This window comes from Filicampus tigris, chromosome 10 (assembly GCF_054856515.1).
Source record: "Filicampus tigris isolate MCC_2025a chromosome 10, RoL_Ftig_1.0, whole genome shotgun sequence".
NCBI lineage: Eukaryota > Metazoa > Chordata > Actinopteri > Syngnathiformes > Syngnathidae > Filicampus > Filicampus tigris.
Window position 1 is genome coordinate 8,852,830 of NC_141226.1, and position 16,202 is coordinate 8,869,031.

A 16,202-nucleotide genomic window follows, 5' to 3' on the forward strand; every position below is an offset into this window, starting at 1 on the left:
ATGTATTTTTTCCATTAAGATAATCAGATAAAATAAATAAATAAATAAATAAATGTTATTGAATTTACAAAAATATCAATAAGTCCAGTTCATAACAACAATCAAGTGGCTTAAAAGAGATATATCATCACTTGCAAACCTAACCTAAGCAAACAAACACATAAACTCTGGGAGAAGGTTAACATCCAAAACCTACTTCTGCTTCACTGCAATTTAAGTCAAATAGCTAGATATACTGTATTTATTCGAAGTACTGTAATCCTTTTGAACACAGTTACATTATTCAAATCTCAAATGTGTCAAATCTTTAATTGCTTTAAACCTGATCTTATTTTGGAACTCCATGTTGGGAGTTTGTTGTTAATAAGAGGTGATTAAACTTTCCCAAATGTTGTAAGAGCTTTTGTTTACTCTTTATCAATGATTCACCGTGGTTAGTCAAGATTGCATTGGTAGGAAGACCCCCAGGATGACAACAGTTGTTCTGTGACGCTCCATTTTCATCTTCAACATTAGCCTAATATGGGGAGTGCAATTAATTTCCTCTTATATTTGTTCACGCTGCACCTTTCAATCAGTTTCAACGTTAATGTGAATGCGTACAGGAGGCAATGGATACCAGCACATAACAGGTACAGCATGCATTCTTTTAAGATTTTAATGAATTCTGCACATCATTAGTAAACGAAATGGAATTGAGATTCTATATTTTTTCCAGGACCAGTGGTGCTGCTAGGAGGATTAGAGCTGTAAACAAACCAATACCTGTCAACTGCCAATTGGGGCGCTGGTCAACATGGACACCATGTAACTCTTGCACAGACCAAAAGGTACAGTTATACAATACAATACAATACAATACAATACAATTTGTATAGAGCATTTCACAACAGCTACAGCCGTAACAAATCACTTGTAAATATTTTCTGTACGTTTGCTTAAAAGTTAATTGCTGCAGTTGATTGTAAATCTGGATGAGGGTCAATAAATCCAAATGGAATAATGACTCGTACTATCGTAATCTCCTAAAAAGAGAACATTTTTGAAAATTGGAATGACAGATTTACTGATATCATGTTTGTTGATATCATCTTAAAAGTGAACACAATGAAGATTTAACATTGATCCAGCAGAACATTCCGTTTCAACCTCTTTATTTCTTCCTTAACTTTATTTGTCTCAGTTCCGTTTCCGATATCTGGAGAAACCATCACAATTTGGTGGGACTCCTTGTTTCGAGACGCTGTGGGAAACGCTGGCATGTCCAACAGCAACTGCACAGTGTTTGGTGCCAGATTACTGTGGGGAGAGCTTCACCTGTAAAGAAACTGGCAAGTTCTATCAATGGCAACAGTTCAAGTTGAAGCATAAGTAATATTTACTGCAGTAAAAACCAAATAAACAACATTAATGTGCATTTGTTTACAGACAAAAACAGGTTAGAGTGCTGAAGCAGATGCTGAAGATGTAGTCCAATACTATAGTGCAGATGATTTGTGGTTGTCATGGAATTGACAGAGATGCTATTCTTCTCCTGTATTATAAGACAGCATAATGTCTAATAATTATGAGGATGCTATTTTTAGGTCCAATCATTGCACATTTCTTGTTTAATGGATGATTAATGAACCATATTTTCCTTTGCTTGTCTGCCCCAGGCCGCTGTATCAGCCAGTCCCTTCGCTGTAATGGAGAGGCAGACTGTGATGATTTTTCAGATGAAGAGGGTTGTGAAGACTTCAACCGGAGGAATGACAAGTGCTCCACCCTCCTCACCATTCCTGGTGCTGAGCGTGGCACTCAGGGGTAAACACTCTTACTATAACGTAAATGAAACAAGGCACTTAAGATGTTTATCAAAGCATGATTTTTACTGTCAACAAAAATAGAAAAGAAAAGAAAACATTTTACCCGGTCTTTCTGTCAGTTTTAAACAATTTGTTTACAGCTCTAGGACCATAGCCAAGTTATTCCAAATTAAGATGTTAATCTTTTGAAAAATGCTGAAGTGTACACAACTTACTGGTAATGATTTTTAAAATGTGCAGTCATTTCCTAAAACTATTGTGTTCCACACGTCTTGGCAAGCATAAATCAAACAGACACTCGTATTGGCTGAGGACGTTTAGAGACATGTACATAATTGCTTAAACATACGGTCAACAGTTGGTTTTTGGCCATAATTACCTGCAATGTTTAAAAATGAACACATACTTGTGTCTTATGTTGTAATGTGTTTCAGCTACAATGCTTTGACTGGAGAATTTGTGGATCATGTACTGGACCCAAAGTTCTTTGGAGGAAAATGTGACTATGTGTATAATGGTGAATGGAGAAAGTTCACTTATGACTCATTCTGTGAAAACCTGCACTACAATGAAGATGAGAAAAACTACAGGAAACCTTTCAACTACCATGCCTACCGCTTTGTGGTAATGTGATTTATTGTGGTGTGCGGGTTACCAGATGGACTGAGCTGATACATGTTAATGCAAGTTTATCTTTTGCAGGCAGAGGCTACATCAGAGGGCACTCAGGAATATTACAGTAACGTGGTGAGCCTGTTAAACGCAAGAAAAACGATGAGATCCTCCAATGCGGGTGTCTCGGTCGGCATCTATTATGTGCAAGTGGGACTGAGTGGAAGTAAGGAGGCTGAGTTTCTAAGGAATATATCACAGCATAAAAGCCAGGTACTGTAATATGCAGTGCTTTACAAGTCAACATGCACAACATCAAGTAAAACAAGCAATACCATAATTATTATATCACCCCCTTCCCCCGAAAAAAAAAAAAAAAGGGCATTTACATTGGTCAGTAATTTGTCATTGGGGATGACCAATATCGATTTGTGAAAATAAATAAATAAATAAATAAATAAATAAAAATAAAGTAATAATAGCAACAAGAGGTCGGTCCAATGCCAGCTATATGTACAGTGGAATCTCCTAAATCAAAAATGCTCAAGGTGGAAAAATATGCCTCAAAAGACAGTCAAAACTTATATATATCTATGATATATGTGTCTGTCAGGAATTTTCAAATTTTATTTTTCAGCAGTAAACATTGCTTGTATGGTAATTAGGAATGGTAAATTATTATTTAAAATGTTGCTTGTACAGTTAATCGAAGTTTTATGATGGTGACAGTTGAATTCAATTTTGATTATTACCTAAGGAATAAATGGTTATCTTAATTTTCGATTAAAAACAACTTCAGCATCATTTGCATGGTACACTGTATTATAATGAAGAGAAGTGCATCTTTATGATTGTCATGGCGACGCAAACACTACTTCTTGGTCCACCGAATAAACATGTATTTCACATCCATATTACTGTGAGCGTGGTGGATGAGTGGTGAGCACATTTGCCTCACAGGTCTGAGGCTGGTAGTTTGAATCTGAGATCCGGCCTTTCTGTGTTAATTTTGCACATTCCAAAAACATGAGCGTTAATAACTGGAGACTCTACATTGTCTTGGGTGCGAAGATGTTTTGTCAATGTATGCTTAGCTATAGCTTGTAGGGAGTTGTATATAGCCTTGTTATCCTTAAACAGTGTCACATATGATTCATTTTTGCTGCCAGGACCTTGGGTTCATCCGTCTTTGGTCCAAAGTGGAAACAGCTCACTTCAAGATGAGAAGTAATAGGCTGATGCTCCATGAGGATTTCTACCTGTCACTGATGGAACTCCCAGAGCAATATGACTTTGGCATGTATTCCCGCTTCTTCAACTCATTTGGCACACACTATGTCACTGAGGGAGCAATGGGAGGAACGCTGGAATATGTGGTGGTGGTCAACAAAACATCCATGGCTGAATCAAGTAGGGTGGGCCTTCTTGTTTGAAGTAAACTATTTAGCGTATCTATGTTGATGTGAACTTTTTTATCATTACGTATCCCTTTGCAGAACTTGAATGGAAACAGGCTGGTTCATGCATAGGTGCCTCTATTGGTTTGAGCAGTCCAATCGGAAGCTATGGACAGGCAGATCTCTCCGTGGGGGGCGAATTATGTAAAAAGGGTGGACCCTTATTACATGGTGAGTGGGGCACTGGATGTTGGAAATCCCTAAGCAAGACAAACAAAAGTGCTAAATCAGAGGTTGAATGCAATGAGACTGTTGATAGTTAAAATGTGCATACTGTAGAATACGTTAGGAAACACAAGAGGAAAAGAAATGTATTGCATAGTTACACACAAAATAATGAAGTTCAAAATGTGCATTAGTGACACCCGCTTGAAATTCATAATCTACAACTTTACCTCTTTTAATTGAACTGACATAAGATTGTGAAACACTTATTTGTATTTATTTGGCTGTGTTGCTGTAAAACCCAATGTGACTTTTCCCCCCCATTTTATTGTTTTACTTTTGCCTAAAGTCACAGACAGAGGTTCCGCTGTAATTAAGGACGTTATCACGCTGGTGAAGGGGGGTTACACAGACACCAGCAGTGGCTTGTTGGTTATCAGGGATCCTGACACCTATCGTAAGTGGGGGGCAAGCCTTAAATACAACCCAACAGTCATTGAACATGAGGTAGGACCTCTACATTTTGCAATAACTCTCCAAAATACGTGTGTGTTGAAAAATGCTGTCACTGAGCCAACATTTGAATCTGCTTAATTTTGTTCATGTAATGGATCCTGTCCAAAAAATATATATAATGCTACACTTGATGTAATGAACCGTTAGGTAAATCTCTCTCGATCTCTGCTTTCCCCGCTTTGCCTCCTCCACACCGAGCCAGGTCATGCCAATCTATGAGCTTGTGCGCCTCAGTACAGCATCAGATCACGTTGGAGCCAGAGTGGCCAACCTCCAGAGGGGACTGGAAGAGTATCAGCAGCAGTTCAGCGCTTGTCGTTGCGCCCCCTGCAGGCATAATGGGATCCCTGTGCTCACTGGTACATCCTGCAGCTGCATTTGTAAACCAGGCTACCAAGGAGAAGCCTGTGAGGACACTCGTCGAACTGGTGAGTCAATAAGAAGCAGTGATTTGTATGATTTTACTGGGTCTTATTCACGTTATTATAATGTTGTTCTTCTTGTAAAAATATGATAGTTACTTAAATGATGACATTTTGACTGGATGAATAGTTGCATTCTGCAAACAGGAACTGGAACGGACGGGTCGTGGTCCTGCTGGGGAGTTTGGTCTGCTTGTACATCAGGGAGGAAACAGCGTACTCGGGCCTGTAATAATCCGCCACCTGTTGGAGGCGGAGCTACGTGCCTAGGCTCCTCCTCTCAGTCTCAGCGCTGTTGAAGTAACATGTGCTATAGTGCAATTGTGTAATTGTAAGTCCTCACTGTAAACGTTTCAAATAAAATAAATAATTCTCACACAATATGAATTTTATTGTGAGAGAAGTTGTGTTGCTTGAATCAAACAATTTGTAATTGTGATTTCGCTAGAAACTGAATGCACAGTAAATGTTTGAGTCCCGCTGAGGAGGTTTAATGGGAACTAGTTGTTGGAGAGATGCTGGTCTTTTTCATGAGTACTGTTGAGGTGCCCTGGAGCAAAGCACCAAACCCACACTCTACCTCGAGTGGTGCAGCACTCTTTTGCATTAGCGCCACTTCACTAGGACATATCTTGTTTGATCTTGCAATCTGGTTGTTTGTGTGGTGTGAAAACAAAGCAAAATATACAGAAATACATTCTGGGGCTGTCATGATGACTTCAGTCCATGTCAGTGGTTATTTGTTTTCTCATAATACCACTACAAAACCCTGACCACATCTTTGGTTTTCTCGCCATGATCTTAGGTGGATTTTGAACAGTAGCTGTTCAAACACTTAGCATTTTGTGATTTTGCTGCAAAAGAAACAGTGAGTTTGTCACAATAAGAAAAGCTGTTTTAGATTCTACAAATATGATCTTACACATACTGTAATTTGCATAACGGAGGGCCATTCTTGTAATTTCTTCCGAAATTGCTGACATGAGCTGGCCTCTTCCAAGTACTCAAACAGGGCCGTTTCAGTATTTATCAGAATGCCTTGTTTCAACTAGTGGGCTTGCATAGAAAATATTCTTGAAAAAAATATGTTTGGGTTGACTTCCCCTTTAAGTAAGAGAGTTATTTGATGTTGTCAGCTCCAAGAATGATTTGTTTTGAATGTGCTGTGTCTTGCGATAGCCTAAAAACCACCAGCTTCTGGCTGATTCGCAAATTCTGTCTGGATTGGTAAAAAAACATAAAAGAATGATTTTTTTCACTCATCATTAGCTAATTTTGTAATTTATTGTTAGTCAGTTCACAACATTAGCAAAATTATGTGAATGTGTCTTTTTGATACCATCCATCCATCCATTATCTGTACCGCTTCTCCTCACAAGGGTCGCGGGGCGTGCTGGAGCCTATCCCAGCTGTCTTTGGGCAGTAGGCGGGGGACACCCTGAACTGGTTGCCAGCCAATTGCAGGGCACACAGAGACAAACATCCGCACTCACAATCACACCTAGGGGCAATTTAGAGTATCCAATCAACTTACCATGCATGTTTTTTGGAATGTGGGAGGAAACCGGAGTGCCCGGAGAAAACCCACGCAGGCACGGGGAGAACATGCAAACTCCACACAGGGAGGCCGGAGCCGGGATCAAACTCACAACCTCTGAACTGTGAGGCGGACGTGCTAACCAGTCGACCACCGTGCCGCCCCTTTTTGATACCATGAAAGCATATATGCTTTTGGTTAAAAAAAAAAAACAAGTTGTCAAAATCACTATTAATTGACAGTAAAAATGATGTTACTTGTAAATTTACCAAAGTCATTTTTTTTACATAAGTACATGTATTTATACTTAAACAAAGTGTGTGAGTACTCAATAGCTACCTATTAATTATGTGGATCCTGTTCACAATAATGACAGTGGCTGGAGTCTAGCATTTGATGGAAATCCATGCCAGATAGCTAAAAAGGCAATTACATGAAGCACTACACTACCAATGGAGCATTTACACATCAAATGATTTCATTATTAAAATCATCATTATTTTAAATGCTAATTGTAGGGACAAACAGGAGGGAAAAGAGATTCAACAGCATTCTCAGATGGCAATTTAATACATCTGTGCAAGTTGGGCTATTTTAAAAGCATTCAGTGGACTCCTGCTGCAAGCCTCTGCATGGCAGGCCTCCATTGTTGGGTGCCGGGTTGTTGCACTGGCGACTCCTCGTCTTTGCTCTTCCACTGCAGGAGGACCACGGACCCCAGCAGCTCCAGCTGCCATCGATGGCGATGTCTGTCAGATGATATCATCATGTCTCACTGTGTCAACATCTCCAAGAGTAACAATACTAATGATGTATGAGCTAACCTTTTTGTCTGTGCGTGACCTCACAGCCATGGCCGCTGTAGCCAACAGGACACACACAGTCACATCTGGTGCCTGTTGAGAATATAGATGATGTATTTTTAGCATTCGATCCAAAACCATTGCAACTATTATGTGAAACTTACTGTATTTTTAGACTAATTAGCATGCTTATCAGCATACTTATTAATGAGGTTGCAGTGTAGAACTTCATGCGCCCCAATGAGATGTGTTTTTAAGATTTTAACTGTACGAATGTAACTGTAAGATTTGCCTGTACCATGTCTCATGCAGCGCCAATTGCGAGATACAGCTCAATAGTTGATGACCAATACAGTATGCGGTACCTCTTAGTACAGCCACTCCATTATTGCGGCATGGAGCACATCGACATGAGCTGGCCTCTTCCAAGTACTCAAACAGGGCCCGTTTCAGATTTCTCTTCAAGGTGGTGTCATGGGTGAAGTCTCTCGAGGTGATCAGCTCATACAGAGGTCGGGTCTAATGAGGAAATGCAGACTCTTGGAATTAGAGACAACTGGAACATTTCATCAACTGAACCTTGACTGTGTTTTCATTTGGAACACTTTCCATTTGGCGTCTTTTGCTGTTTACTCCCAAACTTGGCTCTGATCAAACCAGCTGCTTTGACTTGCGGGACTATGCCAATTCTGCTAACAACGCGAGCCACTTTTTCTCGAAATGTGTTGAGTTTGGTTAATGAAGTCTACAATCAACAGATATTGCCATTAAAAAAATTGGAAATTAAAATGCAAAATTATACTGTATACATTGCTCAAAAAAATAAAGGGACACTAAATTAATACATCCTAGGGATAAATTAAGGAAATGTTTCAGTTGAACCACTTTATTAATCACACATTGGAAAGTGTTGAGAAAAAAAAAACATTTAAAAAAATGTATTATCCCATAGGGCTCTAGTTTTGGAATCTTACTCAAAATAAAAGTGGAAACTCAGTGGAAATTCCTCAGGACAAGTCAAAACGAGGTTTCAGTAGTGTGGACGGCCTCCTCGTGCCTGTATCTACAATGCCTGGGCATGCTCCTGATAAGACGGGGGTCCTGAGGGATCCCCTCCCAGACCTGGATCAGTCAGCTCCTGGACAGTCTTTGGTTGATGTCCCAGATATGCTCAATTGGATTCAAGTCTGGGTAAGGGTCAGGTCAGTCCATAGCATCAACCCCTTCATCATGCAGGAACTGCTGACACACTTTTCATGAGGCCCGGTGTTGTCCTGCATCAGAAGGAACCCAGGGCCCACTGTACCAGCATATGGTCTCAAAACAGGTCTGACGATCTCATCCCTGTACTTAACGGCAGTCAAGGTACCTCTGGCTAGCACAAGGAGTGCTGTGTGGCCTTCCAAAGAAAGGCCTCCCCAAACCATTGCTGGACCACCGTCAAACCAGTCATGCTGGATGATGTTGCAGTTTGGGTAACGTTCTCCAGGGTGCCAATGGTGAATTTATTGGTCTTGATGTTCTCTGGAAAATGCCAGTCGTGTCAACACAGGCCCCGCTTGTGGATATCGGGCCGTCATATCCCCTTCATGGAGTTTGTTTCTGACCGGTTGAGCAGAAACATGCACATTAGTGGCCTGCTGAAGCTCATTTTGCAAGGCTCTGACAGTGCTCCTCTCGTACATCCTTACATAAAGAAGGAGGTAGCGGTCCTACTGCTGGGTTGTTACCGTTTTATGGCCCCCTCCACATCTCTTGGTACCTCCTTCATGCTCTGGAAACTGTGCCAGGAAACACAGCAAAACGTCTTGCAACGGCTTGATGTGCCATCTTGGATGAGCAGCACTATCTGAGTGAATTCATCGGGTGGTAGACACTGCCTCATTGTACCTCCAGGGGTGGGGCACTGACAAAATGCAATGCGACCAGAAAGCAGCAGAGAAATGGTCTATGCACACCATCTCCAGAACCACTCTACTGTAGTGGTAGTTGTGGTAATTGCCTCTCATTTCTATTTGAACAACAGCGGGTCAAATGGGTTTACAAACACCCTTGCTTCCTAACTGGCAGACTGATTTCACAGAAAAGTGATGGACTTGGAGTTACATTGTCTTGTATTGGTGTTCTCTTTATTTGATATTTTTGAGCAGTGTGTAGTGATAAATCAACTCACTTCCAGAGTAAGAATCCAACTAACTGACAATTTTATGCAAGAATTCAATTAAAGCGTAAGTCAACCCCCAAAAAAGATTTACAAAAATATGTTCTATGAGCCTCCACTAGACAAAACACGGCATTCTGATTAATGTTGAATTTGTGGAATATGAGTTAAGCAGCAAAATTCACCCGTTTTTGTTCATATCAGGGGGCAGCCATTTTGTCACTTCTGTTAACAGAAAATGACATCACAGTTGCTCAGGGCTCAGGTAACGACCAATCACAGTTCACCTGTTTTTCATAAGATGAGCCATGATTGGTCATTATCTGAGCCTTGAGCAACTGTGATGTCATTTTCAGTCGACAGCAAGTGGTCGCTCCCTGAGATGAACAAAAATGGGTGGATTTCACTGCTTAACTCATATTCCACAAACACAATATCAATCAGAATGCCGTGTTTGATTTGTGGACCTGCATAGAACATATTCTTGAAAAGAAAATGTTTTGGTTGACTTCCCCTTTAAAAATGTCAACTATGTACTCCTGTTATTTTTGATGAGATAGCTTGATAGCTGTAAATTAAAGCTGCATTCCAGAAATACAGTGGAACCTCAATTCTAATGAGCCAAAACCAGATTCTATGGACAGAAAATAGTGTCCAGTCCACTCAAAACGCCCCTTCTAAAGTAGCTGTTAAACCCTGTTATTTCCATAATTAGACACAATTAAAAAAAAAAAAAAAAAAAAAAAAACAGCCGTAAATATATTGTGAATAAATAGTGTTATACCGTTCTGCGAAGGAAGTCTGGGTTGAAGCGCACTCCTTCACCCCATAATCTCATCAGTTGTGGGGAGGGAAGCTTCTGGGATACCAAAGCAGTGATGGATTCACTGCTACCCCCCCTTACCACTGCCACAGTGTCCTCCACCATGCTACCATCTGAGGTCTCCTCTGGAACAACACAGTTTATTTGAATGCACTGTATCTTCCTAAAAGCAAAAAGTCAAATTCCCGAAAGGACTGCATGGTCTTTGGCGTTAATTGATAAAAATTGAGCAAACACATAGCATCTAATTAACAAAGCAGGCGCAGATGGTGTAAGGCTTCACTAACTACACTGCCAAGCAGAATGTGTCTTGGTGCACTGGTTTTATTTGCACATATTTAAATGTGGTAGTATGCGTACATTTGGCAGAGAATCAAATGAGCCTCATTGATAAACGTCTAATTCACAAGCAGCAGCGCTAATAGCCACACGCGGTTTGAGTGAAACAAATAACGTTTAAAGAAAGATGATGTTATCTTGGCACTCCTCTGTGCAAGCCTTATCATGGTAGTACGGAGAAGGTATTGTTATGAAAGGCAGAGCTGTCCCTGCCTACACACAGATCACCGGGGGGTGGGGGGGTGTTGGTGGTGGGGGGCGGGGGGGGGGGGGGGGGATTGCTTGTGTGGGGACGCATTACGAAATGTTTCATCTGACCAATGTGATGGAATGCCCTGATTTGTACAAGACATGTTGTCCAGAATTACATACCGTACAACCCATGTGTGGTTTATTGCAGCCAGGGCCAAACTGCACTCAGCTGTCAAACTTTGTGGGTGTGTTTGTACTGGTATGTCATTAGCACAATATTCTTTGTGATTAGGACGCAAAGAGCTAACTGTCGGTGCAAATCAAGTGAAATTAAAGGTGCTGAACAGCAGCAGCAATCCATTCTTTGTGAATTTGGCCGAGAGTGTAGAGTGTGTTCACATTAAATCTTACCTCCCATCTCATTGAGGAGACCATCACAGGATCCACCTTGATAGCCCACAGATACGTAAACGCCATATATGTTGGCGCCAACCTTAAATCCTGACTGCGTGCATGATTTATAATCCGTCAAAGAATAATCTAGAGAAATAAAGACTCTGTTAGTGAGTTTGACATTTCTTGTTCTCTCCATATATTGACCAATGAATGGTTAATTCCAGTGCACTGATACAAAGGTCGAACCATGGTCGAACCCCAGTTATGAAGCTTCATTTGTGGTGACCACTAGCCTCCATTACCTGTCTTTTCAAGCTTTTCTTTGTCCAGGATGATGGTGTGCTCATACTCCCCTCCGAGGGCGGCCTCTGTGATGTAGTGTGTACCGTAGTCCCTGTAGATCTGCCTGTATTCGCCATAAACATAGGACTGAGGCAGGGAGCGAAGGCGTTGCAGAAACTCCGTGCTCAGCATCAAGTTGTCTGATTTGAGCATATACTGAGACAACTCCAGCTCAGCTTTGGCCCTGATGAAGCTGTAAGACTGATGATTGAATTGTATTATTTACTTCCAAGAATACTAAAGTGGTTTTGCAATTTAGACTTCTCACTTTGCCGGAGGCTCGACGAATCTTCTGGACCCACTTGGAGTATTTGGCTTTGTTGTGGTTGTAGCCAAATTCAACAATACCTGGAATAGCAAAGCCGGTGGAAACGATGGTTTGCGTCATCCGCTCCTTAATGGTGTGATCCATGTAGTCAGAGTACGACTCAAAAGCCTCCAGAGAGAAATCATAGGAGCCTTTTGTCTGTGAAGAAATGTTCCCGTTATGGTGCCTTATTACTGGATATTATCAACAGTCTGGTCGGTCACATTTGGAAGTCAGAAGATGTTTAGCAGCCAAAGTTTTGCTAATAAGAATACTTTAAAAAATGTGTACTTAATACTGAGATATTGATAAAGCCTATAATGAACAATGAAAATTGGCTCTTGTGGTTAGAGTGTGATTGTAAATAGTTTATTAAAAAATAAAAATACTTACTGTAAATACTTTTTTTCATTATTTGGTATGTTAAAGCTATGACCCTACACTGGTCTAATCTGTTAAATCTCTGATCATGCAGGTCCCATTAGACACTACCATTTGCAACAGTCAATGCATGTGTAATTAACTCTGTTACAAGCGACAAGTAATTAGTTATGAATAGAGTTGCGAAATCTTGGAAAATAAACACCCTAATAAGAAGTAATCTGAAAATTAGCAGGTCAGTCTGTAAAAAAGTCTTTTATTCAGTGTAAGCAACCAAACACTATGCAAATTCATTTCGATTTGTTACCTACCAGTTACATGTCTTACCTGCTATTCAATACTCATGTTTTGTTGTTCAATCAAGTTATTATTTGTTACAGTATGATTCAAATAAAACTAACAAAGAATTAAACAAATAAATGAATGTTAGTAAGTCGTGGAATACATTTTAGCAGCTTATAAAGGAGTTAGCAAGGTCATTGCCAGCGTAAAGACCTTTGATTTGGACTCCTCTATTGTTGTCATGTTTGGTCTGTTTGGGTTTGTTTGTTTTTGTTTTTTATGATTTTGTCAGTGTTTCTTTGTCTGTCTCGTCATAATTTTTTTATGTCTACCTGTGTTCCTTCCACTCCCTGGTGTTAGCTAATCAGCTCCCTCCTACCTTGTGTGCTTTGTCCACGTGTTTCTAGTTGTCTCGTGAATATGCCTGTATTTAAGTTCCTAGTTTTTGTTCAGTCCTTGTTGGGTCATTGTCAGTGTCTTTGCCGGTGTGAAGTCTCGCAGTGTTAGTCTGGTATAATTATGTTTCACCACGTCAAGCCCAGCTTCCCCGGTCTCGCCCTGCCCTGCTTCTTCGGTCTCGCCCAGCAGTCCTACTCTGGTCACGTCCAGCCATATCCGTCATAGTCCATTAAATTTACCTGAACCCTCATCCCGTCTTGTCCTGCTGTTTTTGGGTCCTCCATGTCACTTCCTGACACCCGAGTATGACAATTGTAAGTTCATTGTAAGTTATTGCTAGCTTAGTGTACCTGCAGAGTGTACTGCTGCAAGTTGTAAGGCTTCCTGAATCGAACATCTTGGATGTAGTGAGGCAAACAACTGCCAGCATAGTATCTGTTATCAAGAACAACTCCCTCCAAATTGCTGTTCATGATGTTGATTCTAAAGAAAAAACACAAAAAAAATATTGACCAAGATTTATACTGGAGAAATACGATACTTGGAACGTGTGCTGACCCCTTGGCAAGGTTCTCAATGCCCCAGTACTCCTCAGCCTCATATCTGCAGGGCTTCTGACTCGTCCCACATCCTGCTTCGTCTGACATGTCACCACAGTCATCCTCCCCGTTACACTGCAGCGTTCTTGGAATACAACGACCTGCAGGGAGAGCATGTTACCACATGGAGTAAGGTTTAGGTATTTAACATAGCATTTCTTTCATTTGATTGTACAGAAACAGCTCCCTGTGAAGTCATTTAAACTTGTAGATATGTACTGTAATATATACTTGGTGGGCTTTCAGCTTTTTAACTGAGGACGCTGAGATTTAATATGTCTCAACAAATATATATTGAGAGTCAAGTTTTGGGGTATATACTGTAATTCTTGTTTCTTTTGATCTTGCTTTGATTAGATTTGAGTTTTGTCATGTTTTCCATGTGTCCCTTTTTTCATGATGTCTACTAATTTGGTTTTCATTCCCGCCTGTTCTCGTTAGCCCTTTTCCTTGTGTCTACCAATGTGTTTTGTAAAGGTGTGCCTTCTCTTGTCAGTTTTCTTGTCTTTAGTTCAATATTTGTTGGTCCATTGTTGCTGTCACGAGTCACTTAGCCTACGTTTTCATGTTTTCCCCATGGTCTTCGGAGGTGGGTGTATTTTTTTGGACATTGTTAATTTTGTATTGGCTTTTACACATGCTTTTTTAAATTTTTTTTTTTTTTTTTAATAAAACAATTTTTTGAGTACATCCTGCACTCCTGCCTTACATCCCTGCTCCCCTCATGCACTTTAGCCACCAACATCACCAGAGAACAAGTGCCACGGTATTCCATATACAATAGGCTTTGTAGGATTGGAAATTTTGTATTTTTATTTTTTTTGTTATTTTTTAAAAATCTTTTTTGTAATCATATGATGCAATAATTTACACCAGATGAATATATTTTATACTAGCTCTATTTTTCTTTTCCAATTTTCTTTGTTGACTGGCTGGGCGAAATCACATATGGTTCTACTTCTGTATAGTGAGATGTGTTCTGTCCATGTTAAGTCTACCAAATATAGTTTGTTGGACAAAATTAGGTCAACCTGAAGACCACATATGATGGGACTGAATGTCTCAGAATGCGACTCAGCGGTTAGTGTTACTTGCCTGTTTGGCTGCAAAGGAAACCTTCACAGAGTGGAATGTTGTTACAGGTGTAACGTGCTGGAACCTCACAGCCTTCCTCCTCCCTGCCATGAAAATGGCACGGCTCCCCTCCAAACTGTGATGGCTGGCTCAATTTGGCATAGCGGTACTGCGTGCAGTTGACAGAGAGTGAGAGAAACACAGTTAGAGAAAGACAGGAAAATCCTTTGCGGAGGTGGCAGAGGAGCTCTTAAAGGGGCCTCCAGGGTTCCATAACAGCTGAAATCGCATTAGTGGGCTGTTTTCACCTTGTCATGTCAAACCTTTTAATCTGGCCCCTTTTAAAGTGGAGAAATGGAGTTGGAGTGCTAGAAAACAATATCAGTTGATCTAAATTATATATTTGTCTAAATCTGGTGTCTATGTGCTATGTTGTCTTTAATAATACAGCCCACTTTTGTTATTGTTGAAGAGGACTCACCATTTTTCATGTTATTGCCATGGTGACGCCAGATTGCCTACTCTTGTGATATGTAATAATGTTAGAGCATCAGCTCAGACAATTTTGAAGCTTGTATTGTATGTATTTCAGGGCCTGATGGTTTAATAAAGAAACTTGTGTTAATAAAGAGGTTGAACAATAATTAACTTATTTAGCCTCTAAACATACAGATTTTTTAATTTAGGTTCTTACATTTTTGGGCCACAAATGTTGGTCACTTGAAATACTAATATATACATGGTAACTGAATATGAAGGGTTGTGCTTATTTTGCATTATATTTTATTGTGAGTCTCTCATGTTACAGTGCATTTTGACATGACTAGCAGTATTGATAGCAGTTTTAATCAAAATTGAGTTTATAATACTCTTTATTAGGGCATATTTTTGCGATTCAGTCCCATTTCTTATCTTTGTGTTATAACTGTACTTACTCTTTTTCCCTGACAAATGTCACAACGTGACCATGGACTCCACTCTGACAGAACACAATCTACTGGCTGAACCAGTGCCTGGCCACCAACTGAGCGAGCTTCACGGACTCTCAGATCCCCATTGCTGGCTGATGTGGTATCAACTGTACTGTGACATATAAAATATGTATACAGTGTGTGAAAAGCTATTTTCTTTTAAATTTAAGTAATACAAACTTTGTATAGAATTTGTAATCGTTTTATGGATTAGCTTCCTTAGTGTTCAAACGTTAGCCTTTTGTATATCAGTATGCCTGCAAACAAAACTTTAGGTAATCTGCATCAAGAACTGAAAATACACTTGAAAGCATCTTACCTTGAAAGCAACAAGGTGAGTGAAGATGTGAGCAGACAGTAGTGCAAAGTGAGTCCACATGCAGAAAACATCATGGGATGTTGTGACAGCTAGGGAACAGCGAGATGATAATGCTAAGCTCTAAGTAAACACGCTGATCACCATCATGCATAGAGGTGGAGCACAATACAAAAGTTCACAACACCTCAGTACCTGCAAGGACAGTGACCCTGGGTCACTCAGCCTGCTCGTGTTAGAGAACTGTATTTCTATGTTTCAGTACACGTAGAATGTTTAATGTTTATAAATGCAAAGATT

The 16,202-nt window shown here is 40.2% G+C and overlaps 2 protein-coding genes across 4 annotated transcripts; one reads left to right on the forward strand and one right to left on the reverse strand.

Annotated features, from left to right (window-relative positions):
• The first annotated feature begins 443 nt into the window (after nucleotides 1–443).
• On the forward strand, nucleotides 444–5,367 carry c8a (complement component 8, alpha polypeptide). The gene is made up of 11 exons (XM_086042469.1): nucleotides 444–632; nucleotides 719–830; nucleotides 1,184–1,331; nucleotides 1,659–1,806; nucleotides 2,243–2,432; nucleotides 2,511–2,693; nucleotides 3,590–3,830; nucleotides 3,917–4,048; nucleotides 4,392–4,549; nucleotides 4,761–4,986; nucleotides 5,128–5,367. The coding sequence occupies exons 1-11, from the start codon at nucleotides 523–525 to the stop codon at nucleotides 5,277–5,279; spliced, it is 1,800 nt and encodes a 599-aa protein (XP_085898595.1). The 5' UTR covers nucleotides 444–522; the 3' UTR covers nucleotides 5,280–5,367.
• Nucleotides 5,368–7,068: 1,701 nt separating this feature from the next.
• c8b (complement component 8, beta polypeptide) lies at nucleotides 7,069–16,081 on the reverse strand. Of its 3 annotated transcripts, XM_086042471.1 has the most exons (12): nucleotides 15,906–16,081; nucleotides 15,551–15,698; nucleotides 14,637–14,784; nucleotides 13,501–13,642; nucleotides 13,293–13,425; nucleotides 11,842–12,039; nucleotides 11,534–11,774; nucleotides 11,247–11,375; nucleotides 10,266–10,429; nucleotides 7,686–7,839; nucleotides 7,342–7,413; nucleotides 7,069–7,266 (listed from the first exon to the last, which is right to left on the reverse strand). In XM_086042471.1, the coding sequence occupies exons 1-12, from the start codon at nucleotides 15,977–15,979 to the stop codon at nucleotides 7,112–7,114; spliced, it is 1,758 nt and encodes a 585-aa protein (XP_085898597.1). In that variant the 5' UTR covers nucleotides 15,980–16,081; the 3' UTR covers nucleotides 7,069–7,111. The 3 variants fall into 3 exon arrangements, with proteins under 3 accessions (XP_085898597.1, XP_085898598.1, XP_085898599.1); XM_086042473.1 differs by lacking the exons at nucleotides 7,069–7,266; nucleotides 7,342–7,413; nucleotides 7,686–7,839 and adding exons at nucleotides 7,908–8,922; nucleotides 9,012–9,101 and having other exon boundaries at nucleotides 15,906–16,076; XM_086042472.1 differs by lacking the exons at nucleotides 7,069–7,266; nucleotides 7,342–7,413; nucleotides 7,686–7,839 and adding an exon at nucleotides 7,906–9,101 and having other exon boundaries at nucleotides 15,906–16,076.
• Between the last annotated feature and the right edge of the window lie 121 nt (nucleotides 16,082–16,202).

Bases quoted from the DNA above. Each gene is read 5' to 3' on its own strand.
- c8a (XM_086042469.1), top strand. From the start codon at position 523: ATGGGGAGTGCAATTAATTTCCTCTTATATTTGTTCACGCTGCACCTT. The intron at 1,807-2,242 runs GTAAACACTCTT...AATGTGTTTCAG, and splicing joins GCTGAGCGTGGCACTCAGGG to CTACAATGCTTTGACTGGAG. The intron at 4,550-4,760 runs GTAGGACCTCTA...ACACCGAGCCAG, and splicing joins CAACAGTCATTGAACATGAG to GTCATGCCAATCTATGAGCT.
- c8b (XM_086042471.1), bottom strand. From the start codon at position 15,979: ATGATGTTTTCTGCATGTGGACTCACTTTGCACTACTGTCTGCTCACA. The intron at 12,040-13,292 runs GTACACTAAGCT...ATTTCTTCACAG, and splicing joins TGCAGCAGTACACTCTGCAG to ACAAAAGGCTCCTATGATTT. The intron at 11,775-11,841 runs GTGAGAAGTCTA...TTCAATCATCAG, and splicing joins TTCGTCGAGCCTCCGGCAAA to TCTTACAGCTTCATCAGGGC.